Here is a 15,798-nt window from a genome sequence, read left to right as displayed (position 1 = left end):
ATGTGACCCTGCTCCTCCTCCTCCTCCTCCCCCCACCCCTCCCACCTCAGAGGCTCAGACCCAACTTAAGCTCCCGTGCCACCACCATCCTAAAAACGAAGGCAAAGAGAGTGGCCAATCGTAGCAGAGACAAGTGCCTCCCTTCATCCTTCAATTTGAATGCAGGCCATGAGGAAGCAGCAGCGCACCTCCCGTACCATCAGCTAGCATTGGCTGTCCAATCTGATCATCTCAACTCGATCTGTACATATGCAGAGATCAGTGGGAGCAACCGCGCAGCTACCTCCCAAGGTGCCCAACACCATGTCCGGTAACTGGTCTTACTTCGGCCACCACGCCGCCCCCTCCGCTGCATTGGGCCCCCACCATTTCCTCCCGGCTGCCGCGCCGCCCGCCCCCGGCTCCCAGCCCTCCTGGGTGGACGAGTTCCTCGACTTCTCTGCCGCCCGGCGCAGCCAACACCGCCGCATCGCCAGCGACTCCGTCGCCTTCCTCGAGGCCCCGCTCGTCGACGAGGGCGGCGGCTTCGACCGCCTCGATGACGACCAGCTCATGTCCATGTTCTCGGACGAGGTGCCGGCGCCGCCGTCGTCCTCGTCCGGCGTCCCCGCGTCGTCGTCGTCCCCGTCGGACCACACCGACGTCAACGAGGACAAGGCTGGTGCTGCGGATCAGGTGGCGGCGGGTGGGCCGGAAGAGGCGCAAAGCGTATGCAAGACAGAGCCGGAGGCAGTCACCGCGGCGATGACGACCAAACCGGCCGCGGAGTCGGAGACATTCGTTGACCCCAAGAGGGTGAAGAGGTGAGGTCAAACAATTGAGTTGCAGTAGCTCATGTCCGTTCCATCCGGCCATAACCAAGTGGTATCGATGCCTGCATGCATGGAAAAATCAGGATCTTAGCGAACAGGCAGTCGGCGCAGAGGTCCCGAGTGCGCAAGCTTCAGTACATTTCGGAGCTGGAGCGCAGCGTGACATCGTTGCAGGCACGTCGATGTCTCCTGACGTTTAAATCTTTGCAGTAGAAATTAACGTGCTGAAGCCTTTCTTTTACTGACGATTGACTGTTGAAATGAAGACCGAAGTATCAGCTTTGTCTCCTCGGGTCGCATTCCTGGATCATCAGCGCTCCATTCTCACGATGGGCAATAGCCATCTCAAGCAGCGGATTGCGGCACTCGCGCAGGACAAGATCTTCAAGGATGGTGAGTTCTCAGCATCGGTGACGCTATTTCTGATGTGGAGCTTCTTCTCCTCCCTCCTCTTCTTCGATAGTAATTAAGCAATCGTAGCACGAAGAAGAACGAAGAAGAACCACGCGGAGGTAATTCATAGACTGGTTTCTGTGGAACTGCAGCACATCAAGAAGCGTTGAAGAAGGAGATCGAGAGACTCAGGCAAGTCTACCATCAGCTGAATCTTGACAAGATGGCGGCGTCCAACGCCGAACCTGCTGCGCGTACGGAGAAGGAATTGCGCAGCTGACAGCAGAGACCACGCCACATGAATCTGAAGAGAAGGATCTGTGGCTTTCGGTGTTCCAGGTCGATGTATTATTGTTCATGCATGTTATGTTGCTCATTCTTTTCATCTTCGTTTTCTTTTTTGCTTCTTTTTCTTTCTTTCTTTCTGAAATCTTCAAAAACAAAAAGAGAGTTTCATCATTTAGAGAGGAGGAGGAGAAGAAAGAAAAAGAAAAGAAAACAAGACTTCGGGTGGCGGTGTATTTGTAAGGTGTCGAGGTCTATCACAGGGTTTGGCGCGGGGTATTTGTCGATCCATTAATTCGAGATCGCCGTCGTTTGCTTCGTTGGTATTGCAAATGCCTTTTTATGTATTATTCTACCTTTTCGGGTGCTTATTCTCTGATAAAAGAGTAATGATGATGATGTAAATTGTCCTAATTTAGTCTCCAAGAAAGCGAATTCGTGTATATTATTATTGTCAGGAAGAGGATGAATAGAAATGAACAAACTATTTTGGACCAGAGAACATGTCCTCCTCATTCCAAAGGGAAATGATATGGTCTACATGTCACCTCCACACACCGTTTTGGTGGAGGAGAAGACTACAGTCATAATTTTACCTCAACGCGATCACAAGATCGAATTATCAACCTGTCATAACTTTATCCGATATGACCAAAAGGGATCCCAAAAACAACAAGAGTTGCTTGCCGTACGTCGGCGCCTGCGCCTGCTCTGTTAGGATGGCCGAACACAAAGCAAGCGTTGCGGTGATGTGCGCATCTCTTTGGTTCATTGACGAACACTAATTATGGTGGGAATAAATGCATTGTTTATGCCCGCCCCAACACCTTCTTTTTCTTCGAACTGCATGTGGAATGCGTCTTTCCGATACATCCCGATTCATTCCTAACATGCTCTTCCCCTCCGGCACTCGATGCAAGTGCACTCAAAAGAAGGAAGGATACCACATGCGCACGAGATGGCTGCAGAGGACCACGACAAGGCTTCTCTTTGATATATGTCTTGTGCCTAAGGCGATGTACCATTAGGACCCCTAATGGTAGCAACATTTGGCGTCCCCACCTGCCTCATGCATGCACTCGTCGACGTACCACTCACCGGAGTCGCTACCCCCGATCTCCGTCCAGCCGAGCGAGTCCTCGACCACCGAGGTGGACGATGTCGAGCAGTCATGGCCATCGAGGTCCGAGAGGATGTCATCCAAGCCACAGTCTTCGCAGTCCTCGCCGCGGTGGACCGCCTCCGGCGCCATACCGGCCGCGCCGATGTCGTCTTCCAGCGACCGGATTACTGATTCGAGCCGATCGCCGTCGGCCTCCTCGGACGCGGACTCGTCCAACAACTTCATGAGAATGGCGTCGTCGATCGCAGGACCGTACGTGTCGTCAAGGTTCTCATCTTCGAAGGACTTCTCCCAGCCATCCGCGGCCATCTTTGAGCAAAATCCAAAAGAAGAAAAAGAAGAGATTGTGCTCGGTGATCGCTGAGAAGAGACTCTCCTTGGATTATATACAAGCGGGTTATGAATTGGTTTCGATGCCACACTGGACCAACTGCTCGCATGTGAGTGACGGATAGAGAGACAGAGAGAGAGAGAGATATACATATCTTCGATAGCTCGGACCACGGGCAGAGCCTCATCGATCAAATCGAGCAGCTAACCTACAAAGGGAGGTTTGGAGCCAATGCGGAGAGCGGGGACAGAAACAAGGAGGTGGCGTCATCAAGACGGCGAGGCTCGATCTAATCCAATTTGCAGGAAGGGAAACAGACAACAGAGATTTAACGGGAAGGTACAACAACTCAGTGACAAACTACAAGCTCTTAGCGAGGAAAACTTTGTCTTGCTGAAGCTTTGATTGAAGATTCACCAGAATAAAGGAGAAAACAAGATACCATTAATTCCGAGACTACTATTTACCAAAGGTGGGATGATCCAACCACTGAGACGATAAAGAAAGTTTCCTTTTGGTTGGATGGATGTGTTCTAGTTGCCTGTCTTCGACCAAAGACATTTGGTCGAGCACATGGTGATGTTAGGTGGGTGGGTAGATCTGTGTTCCCTTCCAGTGTCCTTGGCACCGGCTGGCCCTAAGCATGATGAACTCACCACCCACTTGCACCTCACCCCCACTGTCATCCCTGTGCAGTAATTTACTGCAAAGGCCTAAAGAACTCAACCAATATAAGAAGCTTATTGTGATTAATTGACATCCTAAGTTATGCTTAGCTTCAGGCATATACTCTGACACACACCCAAACTAGGGCGTAATATATTGATCTTTTGGCTGCAGCTCTGTTTCACAGTCCAAGTAGAACAACAGTTCATCGTCCAAGCGGCCACTTGAGTGGACTATTGAGCCTTGGTTGACCTCCGTATTGGAGTCCGCCCGAGGAGACTTCCGCCCTCCTTGGCTGGTAAGTCGAGAACCAATAGCGCAGTACGCTATCTCGACTCTTACCACTTCGCCATCTCCCAAGGGAAGCGCGCCGTCGAGCTGCTCCCGAGCAAGGAAGGCGTCATCCCCCGGATGGCGGAACCCACCCCTGAGACTACAGCGTGCACCACAACACGAGGAGCGACGACCGGAGCTCGCTCTGCGGGCCGGTGGTGGAGGAAGCGAAGGAGTGGGAGGTCTCAGGGACGTCGGTCGCGGTGAAGTCCAGCTGGGCTGCGTCTCTTCTAAGTCTGGTCGTGGCCGTCGCCATGGTTGCGGCGCCTTCAAGTGCGGAGGTTGTTCGTCAGAATGTGGCCTTGAGCTTCGTAAGCAGCGTGTTAGAGGTAATTGCTTACACGTAGTCTGGAATAGCTTCCAAAGAATCAGATTTCATGATGTTTCTTTATCATCCAGCTCGATCACGTGAGATTTGTTAGATCGACTGCAACCGCTGGCGCATGTGCTCGCTCGCACGGTTCCATTATCTAATCGTCCGCATCAACATGTGTGACATGTCACATATTCAAATGCCGTCCGAAGTGTGCGCAACTAATAAATTCGATTCGGATTGGATCCCACATGGCACGGACCCACTTGCTGGCAAATCATAATTCAATCCACGACATTATTGCCACCAACTCATGTCTGTTGGTGACGACTATTCTCTTTCCATATTATTATTCTTTTCTAATCCTATCATAATTTGTTTGTTTGGTTTGTCTGTTTAACCGATAATTCGATCTCGGTTGTCGTTTTTCTGTTCTGGTGGGTCCAGGAAACTTGACAGCTGGCTGGCATGCACTCCTACTGCGATCGCAGGTGAATAAAGTGCCGCCATTTCTTTAATATCTCTGCGCAATTTGGCCAACAGATGATCGATAAATAATATTCGACCACGAAGTCTCTGCCCTCGCATTCTGGACTCTCCCTCGGTGAGGCGAGCGACTCGATCCCCTCCGCTCTCGCTCGCTCGGGGGAGGGTTGTCGCGAAAGCGAAAGGATGGAAGACCGGCCCTCGCTCACTCGATGGTCATTCGAGGTGAGGAAGCCCGTTCCCCATCTTGACCCTCCCAACCCCTGCTGCGATCTTGACTCGGTTTTGACTTGTTGTCTTGTTTCCAAGCTTTGGTCCCGATCGCCTTCTCTTGATCTGTAGGGTTTTTGTTGATCGTTTATTTAGCTCTTGTTTGGTATTTTCACCTCCCCTCTGTTTCTTGGATACCGTAAGCCCTCTCGATTTCCGTGACGGCTTCTTGATTCTTTCTTGGAACAATCTTGATTGTTCTAGGATTTCAAGCTGTTCTACGATGTGCGGCTCGGGAGAAAGAGGCTGTCGAAGGGGGAGGCCGAGGAGGCAGCGAGTTCTGGATCGAGATATGGTGGGATTCGCGCGAACGGCACGGTCACCGCCAACGGGAGCGTCAAGCCCTCATCCGACTTGGCTGTTTATGAGCAGTTCGAGCGGCAGGTCGGTGGGTCTCACCCCGCGCTTCTCGTCTTGTGTGCGTTTTGATTTGTTGTCGTTCTCTGATGCATTTAGTGGACCGGCGGTCTCCGCATTTGATCTTACCTTCTCTTTCCTTCTTCTGTTGATGTCTGAAGGAGCGGAAGATTGAGCCACGGGCAGGAGCTATTTCAGACAGGGGTCAAGAAACAACACCGTAAGGAACACACCGATCACTAAGCACTAGGTTCACTAGCTTGTTTCGAGTTTTTCTTTATTTTGATTTTGGATATTGCATCCGTGTAGAATCAAAAAGTGGCGCAATGCGTTAGTTTAAGCAGCTTCTTTGAATAGATCTTCACGTGTTTTTTCCGATCTTGAGGTCACTATTATGACCATCTTCACTTTCTAGAAGGGTTGGTCAGTGTAAAATTCTGGCATGTTCTAGAACTTTGTGTTATATGATTCATCGTGTAATCTCTAATGGCTAATTACATGTTATAGTTAGAACTCTTTAGCATCCCGGTACATAGACTTAAAAAAATTATATTGAAATTGATAAAGTATATTGACCACGTCACGATCAATGCCACGCCACGCTACAGCCAAGTCAGCAAGAGGAGCACCCCCACGCCCCGAGCCAAAATCCGTACCAAGGCGTGCTCGGTTCGTCTCATCCCAGAAAGCTCGGGACGGCGCCGCATGGCGTCGTTCCGCGCGTCCCGGGACGGCGGCCGCACAAAGGTACCATCTCACCTCTCGAGGATCGATCGCCATGCTAAACCCACGTACGATCGGCCCTCGTACAATAGTATAAAAGCCCCTGACCGGCATCCGACCCAGGGGGAGGCAAAAACAAATCAACCCACCACTGACTTGCTCATCGGAGGGGTCAAAGTCGGCAATCACCCGACGAGGGCCATCCTTGCAGGAAAGCGACCACCCTCGAGCCACGAGCATCCCGACCTGGGAGTCGTCAACCAGCATCCCTCTGGCGAGCCGCCAATCGACGTCCGGGCCGAGAGACGTCGATCAACATTCCGGCGCCAACACCCTGATTCCGAGGGCTTGACCGACCTTGGCGACCAGCTCAGCCGACCGAAGACTCCCGACATCGACCCGTGGACCAGGCCGCACTGACTCATCAACCACGGCGCATCAGTTCACCAACAGAAATCTCTATAGTTATGAAAGTGAAACATTTAACTCTATTTACCCTAACGTCATTGGTTTTACCAAAAACCGACAAAAGCAATAGGCAAAATGATAATTTTAACTTGTAAAAATGACACAAAAATGATAGGTAAAAAGATAATTTTAACGTCCCAATTACGTTTTCGATGGTGGTGGATAGCGGCGATGGTGGTGGATAGCAGCGATGTTGGCGGTTGTGCGTGGTTGTGGTCAACGAGAACGACGAAGTGGTCAACAAGAATGTTAAGGACTTCTGCGGCTTATTGCGGGGGGAGGAAGAGGATGAGGAGGGAGAGCAACAATGAGAGATGAATCAAAGGGAGAGGACGACGTATATGTCGACACTCTGCATCTGCGTCGGCGTCGCTCAGCAAATGCGTCGGCGCTGCTTGGCAATTGTGTCGATGCAGACGCATATATAGAACGGCGAAAGGGCTGTTCGACATTTACATCGGCGTTGGTGTAGATACAGATGCAGAGAGCCACTCGGCATCTGCATCGGTGCTGACGCAATCGCTCTGTATTTGCGTCGACACCGATAACGTTCTGCATCGCTCATTCCTTCTTCCCCACTTGCACATGCCGAGCAGCGAAAGGGAGAAGAAGGATGAGGGATCGAGGAAGGAGGGCATTGTTGTCGACGTCGACGTAGATGCAAAGCGGCGCCGACGCAGATGCAGAGCAGCACCGCTCTACGTCTACGTTAGCACCAACGCAGTTGCCGAGTGGCACCGACGTAGATGTAGAGCGTCGGCATCTGCGTTGTCCTCTTCCTCCTCTCCTTTTGCCTTATCTTTCGTCGTCGCTCTCCTTCCTTATTCTCCTCCCCCCGCAAGAAGCCGCAGAAGTCCCTAACATTCTCACCGACCACAACCACCCGCGGCCTCTAGTGGCGTCGCCGTCCACCACCACCGAAACATAATTGGGACATTGAAATTACTTTTTTGCCCATCATTTTCGTGTTATTTCTGCACGTGTTGTATATTATGTCCGTAAAATCGATGGTTGGAGTTAAATGTTTCACTTTTATAATTATAGGAATTCCAATGTAAATTTTTTAAGTCTAGGGACCGGGATGCTAAAGTGGTCTATCTATAGGGGGTAATCTATAATTTGCTGAATCTCTTACTAAGGTAATACTAGGAATTGCTTAATGAACGACTTAAAAGTAACAAAACTGATCTTCACTTATTATTGTTAATGTTCTTTATGACTTGCAAATAACCATTTAGCAATTTTGGATGGCGACAATTATAATAGTTTTATATTTTTTTCTCTGAAATACATAATTTCTTCTAGATGACTAAATAGTTACATATTCAGTTGCAGATTAGATCTTCCTAATCTGATTTCATTTTGCAAGGCAGGAAAAAAAAATCACCACCTTTTGATAGCCACTTCATTTTTTGAGTTCTAAGAGGTAACAGACTAGTAAGGGTGAGCGTTCTTGATTAAACTAGAAGACCATATTTGTAACAGACATCAATTAGCGGGTTCAAGTTGAATGTATAATTATTCTTGATTTAAACTGCATACCTGATGTGGAATTAATCTAGAGAACTCATATATTGGAGCACTATCATCTTAAATCGAGGAGACTTATTCTTAGGAAACTTGTTTCTTGCTAACCAATTAGGTATTACCTTCTATGGGATGTTTAAATTAATATAATTTTATGAAGATCAAAATGTTTATGTTCCGTACTTCTTTTCATATTTGTAGTGCTTGTAGCTTGAAACCTAGTAACTGGGTGTCTATTCATGCCCATACATAAGATGATATGCTAAACGCTGTAACTGGACCTTCGATATTCTTGATTTTTATTTTTGCAGCCAGAGGTCCTTGCTTCCACCTTTCGAATCTGCAGAAATGCGCACCCTAGCAGAGACACTATGCAGGTAAATCTAGATTCTGCATAGCAACTTGTAAAGCACCGTAGAGCTGACACCTTTGTAGGCCTATTATTAAATTTCGAAGGAATACTTCAGTTGATACTTGTATAATCAGATGTTGTTGTCTACAGAGACATTGTTCGTGGGAGTCCAGATGTGAAATGGGAAAGTATCAAAGGATTAGAGAATGCAAAACGACTTCTGAAAGAAGCAGTTGTCATGCCCATAAAATATCCTAAGTAGGTTCAAGTTTGGTATTAGTTTTGCAAAGGGCATTAAATTTACTATTCAATTTGTAAAAGAAAGCCATAATATTGTCAAATTATAATATAGCATTTAAAGTAGATCTTGGTGCTAAGCTGAATCGGAACAACATTTCATTGCTTTTATATTTTAGAGATTCTTTTATCTTGCTTCTAGTTCCGTAAGATCATGATCACCTTTTCCCATTTTCTATGAGGTTTGATGTGCATTCACAGTCATTTCTGTAAATAGTGTTTCGTTCTATAACTGAAGTAGTTTCTTTCATATTTTTCTAGTGACAATATTATTAGATCTCCAACATTATGGTTTATGTTGTTTAGTTTGCACAATTTCATGAAGTTAAGAAAATAAGAATTGTGTAAATAGGAGCAACTCCAGTTGATTAGGGAAAACAACAGCACAATGTCAATTATATGAGGCATAAGAATATTTGATGGACCAAGGATAAACTTGTCCATGAAGAAAATGGAATCACAGTTCAACTTTAGAGAGACGTGTAATTGTAGCGTTGCTATATACTAGTAGATTAAAGCTGAAGGTATTAGGTGCAGTGAGAAAAAGTGGAACTGTTGAAGTAAAAGATGAAAGAATAATGAAAGACAAATGAGCTTAATTTGGTACCATATGAGATGATCCTAATATGAAAATCTTCACTCTGTTCAAGCAGGTGTACAACAATGTGTTGTCCATCCAATTCCAAGTGCACAGGGAAGCATACCCTGTTCAAACACATGCAGTTCTACAGAATACTTGCATAAAATTACTCAGACAAGGTTACCCAAATCTGCTAGGATCATATAGAGCTAACTATGTTAAGACATCCTTAATAGCTAGACACTTTCTCATCGTACTAACTTTTATGTTGAACTACTTCCAAGTTCAGTTCAGCTACAAGTTAATCTACTTTGACATGCCATGCCGAATTGGTTGGTTAATGCATTGTCTGTCAAAAATTTTAATCTTTGTTGACCAAGAAGTGGTTGTGTTGAACTTCACAACACAGAATGTATCGTGACAAAAAGGTATTGTCATCCTGTATTACAAAATGCTAATCCTCCATTGATATCCACAAAAGTTCAGGTCATAGCTGAAATTTAACGATTACAGTTTACAAAACAATGATACTCTGCTACTTTCAGGTACTTTACTGGTCTTCTGTCACCTTGGAAAGGTATTTTGCTTTTTGGCCCTCCAGGAACAGGAAAGGTTCGTCAAGCCATATATACAGTTGTATTCTCCTCTTTATACTATTGACAATAATTCAAGTGGATACAGGAACATTTTATTTAGAGGTTGTTGCTTTTCTGTTATGTGTACAGTTTTCCAGCACCTAAGTTATGAATTTTATATCATTTGATTGCTTTTGCTAAAAAGTTTGGAATGGAAGTAATTGGTTTTTCCAGATATTATTCTCTATGGAATATTTGGCAGAAATTTGTTTTTCCCTTATATTCACTTAGTAATAAATCTGTTGGCTTTTATTTTGATCACCATCTTCCTTAAGATAATTTCTGCAGTACATATTGATATAGGGCAAACAAAAGGATACAAAAATTCAAGGGATTGGGAATAGACTTGGTGAAAAAGAAAAAAGAAAAAACAACTGTCAGGGAAGGATTTGATTGAACACACTCAATTCACTGAAAAACCAATTCAAGAGAATGAAATTACAAGTAGTGAAATTTAAATGCATGCCAGTCTTGTGGAGAAAGGCATTGATGTCACTTTCTTGTCTAGCTTTACTTGATCATGAGAGTGTAGCACTAATTTTCAATGCTGGGAAGCTTCAATAATATCAAGCTCTCAACAATTTGGTATTTGATAGATCATGAATAGTCAAATGTTTAAGACAGCAGGGATTTTAGGATTATGTAATGCTGGAGTTAAAAGTGAAAATATACAGGGAGAGGGGTTAGGAATATAAGAAATAAATGAATTTCTTAGATTCATTATAAGTCCTTCTAATTCACTTCAGGGGATGATTATAGCCTCACAACATCCACACATCATAACGTAAAATGTTATCAGTCATTAGTTCCTCAATTATCATCTCTTCCTTATTTCTATAGACTCCCAAGTATAAGATGCAGAAGAAAATATAAATATAAGAACGTCATAAAATTAAGAAAATTACATCAAGGCAAAATTAGTCATTTATAATTTCCTTTACAGAGTTAATTTTCAGGTTTATATTGGCAAGATAATCTTCTTTGTTGATAAGATATTTTATTGATAGACTTTTCTCATTTGTAGATTTTCAAGAGTCAGATTCTTTAATTAAGATCTGTAATCTTCAATCAAACTCAAAGTTTGCTTTCTTTAAATTTTGTTCTTTATTTGCTTTTCTTCTCCATTTCCTTGAGCAATCTAGAAAAATAGAATGGAAACATAGGAGATGTTGCCATATGGCAACTTGTATTTTCTTGTAATACCCCCTATCAAGTGCTAAAATGATTCCATAGAAAAAGAAAAAACAGCTAGAATAAAATTAAAAATGCTTAATTGAAACCAAATCCAAGTCCATTATTCATTCAAAAGAATCCATATATATTTCATTCTTTCTAACATCCTTTTACATTGTGATTCTAGAGAAAATTTTTTCCCCAGATTCCATTTCAATTTTCATTACCCTTGTCAATTGTACAACTACTACAATAGAACCCTGGTAATATGTGAATCCCACTTTAAGATAGAATTTCCATGATGAGTCTCCTGCACCTTCAACGCATGTATCGTTACACAGCACGTGAGTGCCCCAATTTTCCAGTTTTCACCTGCACCGTCTCTAGCCCTTTTGTCCATTTTTTTGACAGCAAATGCCTGCTTCACCATGTTAGTTCTGGTATAGTATGCTTAATATTATCATGACAATCTCTCTTTCGCCATCATTTATCTTTTTTTTTTTTGTATTTATTAGTGTGCTACTTGGTTCCCTATTGTTAGAACCCTTGTAGATTCTAAACTTGGGATTGATCTCTTTAGGGGATCAGTCTCCTTGGAACTCTATAGGGGTTCCTCCCTCCAAGTTGCTGCTCAAAGGCTGCAGAAAAGATTCATCTATTGCTTATGAAAAGAGAAGGAATACATGGCTATTTATAGGGCTTCTAAACCCTAACTCCTAATAGGACTCCTACTTAAGACTCTTACTTCTAACCAACTCCTAATAGGACTCCTAGTCAAGACTCCTATTCCCTTACAACTCCTAATTCTTCTCTAAGAAAACACCTCCTACATGAATGCCCCTCTCAATTAGGACTCTCCTAGCTAGAGTCCTAACAGAATGTCCCTCTCAATTAGGACTCTCCTAGCTAGAGTCCTAACAGTTTTACATGAATGTCTCTCTCAATTAGGACTCTCCAAGCTAGAATCCTAACACCTATGTTGCAAAATATGTGGCATAAGCATAATTCTGTATACAAAGATCAACTATTCAAAATTCACCACAGTTTATCAATTGATTATTCATTCAGTAAACAACCATAAATTTTCCATGACTACCTTTCATTCTGAACTTGAAAGTTGTTCATTTCTTGTCATTTATTTTACCTGGAAATTTGATTAACATTTCTTTTATCGTATTGCAAACCCATATTAACTTTATATGAGATAGAAAGGATCAGAATTTCTTTGTTTGCAGTGAATTTTTTCATGTTTCTAATTGCACAATGTTTGTTATATAGAAGTTCATTTATCAGCCTCATAGTATTTTGTTTTCAATTTACCATTTAAGATGAGCATCATAAGTTGACCCTCACGTGTGATTTTTTTTTTTTTTTACTCCTTGTATATTTATTACGTCTAAAACCATGCAAACTTCAAAGTCCTGATCTCTTGACTATGCTTACATTTTCCTGGCACTTTGATCCTGTTGGTAGCATCTACTGCATATGGTCTTAACGTGATATGTATATATGAAGTATGATAATGTTTTCAGCCTTCTTATTATACTTAAGATTACCTGTAGGATATTGTCCATTCAAATTTATGCTATATTCATTTAAATGCAACCAAATTTTTAACTCCTTTTTTTTTCCAGACGATGCTTGCTAAAGCTGTTGCTACTGAGTGCAAAACTACTTTTTTCAATATTTCAGCATCATCAATTGTCAGCAAATGGCGTGGTATGTTCATGCGGAAAGACATGTACCGTTTCCCTCTATAATTTCCATGATCGCTCTAGTTCTGTTTTCTGTTCAGCGCTTGTTTTCTGGGACATTACTTGATTTTCTCAGTTGAATGAGTAAAGTCATTGAGATTGCTCGTCACGTTTTGTCTTTTTAATTCATTTTGTTCTGATGACTGCCATTTTAATGCTGGATTTCACATACCTTTGTGTTTTGTTAGTGAAAGAATTGTGTGCTATTTGAACATCATCTCAATTTTGGTTTGTATTCTTGTGAACCTTGTGTTCCTTCTGACTGCAAAACCAAGGTTTGAAATCTCAATGCGGCACAGATACTAGTCAGCATATGGGTTGGTAGTTGTACTACGGGTTGGTAATGGTACCATACATTATATTGAATGTCTATACGGGTTGGTAGTTGTACTACTAGAAGCAGAGAGCAAAAGAGATTCACATTGGAATATCAGTCATTAGACTTGCAAGTAAAAACCAGTCTGTATCAACTACTATGATTTAAATTTCAATCATTTTGTTCAACTAATTTATTACGAAATTGACATTGTTTTGTTGATTGCTTCATTTGATGTTTTGCTCTTAACTTTGGCCTTTGAGTTATTTCATTTTTCATAATTGAAATATTTTCTGTTAATTGCCACTTTTGAACCTTGTGAAGTACAAATTAGAATACACATTAGGCAATGATGTAAAAATAAATTTTACTTTTCTTGTGGTCATTCAATTTAGTGTTGTAAAAGTGCTACAGTGTTACATGTCTGCCTAAGAATGCAGGTGATTCAGAGAAACTCGTGAGAGTCTTGTTTGAGCTTGCAAGGCACCATGCACCATCTACCATTTTTCTGGATGAGCTTGATGCAATTATTAGTCAACGTGGTGAGGCACGAAGCGAGCATGAAGCAAGTAGACGTTTGAAGACCGAATTACTTATACAGGTACAGATATGGTTTCTGTAAGTATCTATAAACCATATATTTTGAGGCTATTTCCATGTCAACATTTTTGAGCTGTGGTTGCTGATTGAATATAGTTTGTGAGCAGAGTTTCTTTTACATGTCATGATAAAATTTGCCTTTTTAAGTCTTTAGGACATATAAAAAAGGAATAAATTTTATTAAAAATTTTTTATTATGGTTTAAAGAAATAAATTGTATTTCTTTAAAGAAATAAATTTTATTAAAAAAAGGGAATGCTTGTCACAGTTAAAAGGAAGTTACATTTTGTAGCTTTGCTGAGAAAGTTTTATTGATGGAGTGGATAACGTGATCACAATTCTTTTGTGACTTCATTGCAGATGGATGGTTTGACAAAGACAGATGATCTCGTATTTGTTCTAGCAGCAACAAATTTACCTTGGGAACTGGATGCAGCTATGCTGCGGCGTCTCGAGAAGAGAGTATCCTTGCAGTATATCTAAAGAATTATAACTTTCAAGATTAACAATGTGTAAAAATTAGAAAAAGAACCATGCATGCATGTATTGATATGATCCGTTATGATTAGCCAAGATTGCTAGATTTTAGCCATAAGAATCTCATCTAGTTTCGGATACACTGGATTGTAACCAAGCAATGGAATAATAACCAAAAATGTACAGCCATTTAATTCATTTGATAACAAAAGAATACAGCGGCTGGTGTTAAATCATTTTTTTTAAACAGAATTTCTGCAGACAGGTTTCCATGACTGATTGATCAGATTCTGGTACCTCTTCCAGAACCAGAAGCAAGGTGTGCCATGTTTGAGGAGCTGTTGCCATCAGCGCCTGGTGAAGCAGGCATTCCATATGATTTCCTGGTTGAGAGAACAGAAGGTTATTCGGGCTCAGATATCCGTTTGGTATGCAAAGAGGCAGCAATGCAGCCATTGAGACGATTAATGATGGTCCTCGAAGGCAGACAAGATAATGTGCCTGAGGAAGGTTAGTATTCTTCGCTGTTCTGTTTGTCATTTGCATGTCCATTTAACCATGTCTTTGAGCTTAGACGCCACTGTCAACTTGTGCTTGAGTTGAAATCCAACTTAAGCTTAATGTCAGATTACCAAACTCCCAAGGTAAGATGACAATATAAAACCTACCCTTTTGGTGAGCATCTTCGTGCCATTTTTCATCATATCGTAAGAAAAACATACCGTAAAGAACGTGTTCGGCTTGCTACAAGGTATTTTAATTTGCAGGATTTCCATTGTGGTTGTTACTATGAATCTATAGTGTAATATAGATTTGATGATTTTGATGATTGTTGTTGGTGGCAGAGTTGCCGGAGGTTGGTCCGGTGACACCTGGAGACATCGAGCTGGCTTTGAAAAACACAAGACCGTCCGCCCATCTCCATGCCCACCGTTATGAAAAGTTCAATCAGGATTATGGCAGCCAAATTCTTCATTAAGTTTTTTTTTTTTTTTTCTGTTTATTGATCCAAACGTATTCTTTACTCAAATTCAGTTTCCCTCTATGGCCACGTAAAACCAGCGTGCAATTGCAGAAAACACGGCTGGCTAATCTGTACGTGTCAGTGTACTGAATCTAAATTACGCGACGATGATCATCGGCTGTCTTCCATTATCTTAGGAAGTTTGTTTCAAACTTGCGTTTGTGATCTGTACGTGTCATATGTCAATTTTTTTATTAACATAATTAATTGGTATAAATAATTTTTATTATTTTATTTATGTTAATAATTTTCATATGAAGTTATAAATACTTTTCATCGGTAGAACTATGGTTCATATTATTAATCTAATCCAATCCATACTGGTGCATCGACCAATCAATCCTCTTCAATCATAATACGAAACCACCAATGAATATAATCTAACAAAACATATATCAATATTTATTATATAATCATATGATATATGCATAAATTTATTTATTATATAAAAATTATTAATATTTTTATTATAAAACATAAAGTTTTATAAGTGATAGTTTCTG

The 15,798-nt window shown here is 42.2% G+C and overlaps 2 protein-coding genes across 3 annotated transcripts; both read left to right on the top strand.

Annotated features, from left to right (window-relative positions):
• Positions 1 to 39: 39 nt before the first annotated feature.
• Positions 40 to 1,641, top strand: LOC103992808 (basic leucine zipper 61-like). The gene is made up of 4 exons (XM_009412660.3): positions 40 to 803; positions 896 to 986; positions 1,079 to 1,205; positions 1,358 to 1,641. Exons 1-4 carry the CDS (start codon positions 250 to 252, stop codon positions 1,483 to 1,485), a joined length of 900 nt encoding a protein of 299 aa, XP_009410935.1. The 5' UTR covers positions 40 to 249; the 3' UTR covers positions 1,486 to 1,641.
• A 3,167-nt stretch (positions 1,642 to 4,808) lies between these two features.
• On the top strand, positions 4,809 to 15,447 carry LOC103992807 (uncharacterized). 2 transcript variants are annotated; one of them, XM_009412659.3, is made up of 11 exons: positions 4,809 to 4,967; positions 5,217 to 5,396; positions 5,531 to 5,589; positions 8,399 to 8,464; positions 8,590 to 8,697; positions 9,862 to 9,928; positions 12,759 to 12,843; positions 13,635 to 13,795; positions 14,155 to 14,256; positions 14,559 to 14,781; positions 15,117 to 15,447. In XM_009412659.3, the coding sequence occupies exons 1-11, from the start codon at positions 4,929 to 4,931 to the stop codon at positions 15,248 to 15,250; spliced, it is 1,224 nt and encodes a 407-aa protein (XP_009410934.2). In that variant the 5' UTR covers positions 4,809 to 4,928; the 3' UTR covers positions 15,251 to 15,447. The 2 variants fall into 2 exon arrangements, with proteins under 2 accessions (XP_009410934.2, XP_018684526.2); XM_018828981.2 differs by having other exon boundaries at positions 12,759 to 12,865; positions 13,609 to 13,795.
• Positions 15,448 to 15,798: the final 351 nt, after the last annotated feature.

This window comes from Musa acuminata, chromosome BXJ2-7 (genome assembly GCF_036884655.1).
Source record: "Musa acuminata AAA Group cultivar baxijiao chromosome BXJ2-7, Cavendish_Baxijiao_AAA, whole genome shotgun sequence".
Taxonomy (NCBI): Eukaryota; Viridiplantae; Streptophyta; class Magnoliopsida; order Zingiberales; family Musaceae; genus Musa; species Musa acuminata.
This window is presented reverse-complemented; position numbering and strand designations above follow the sequence as displayed.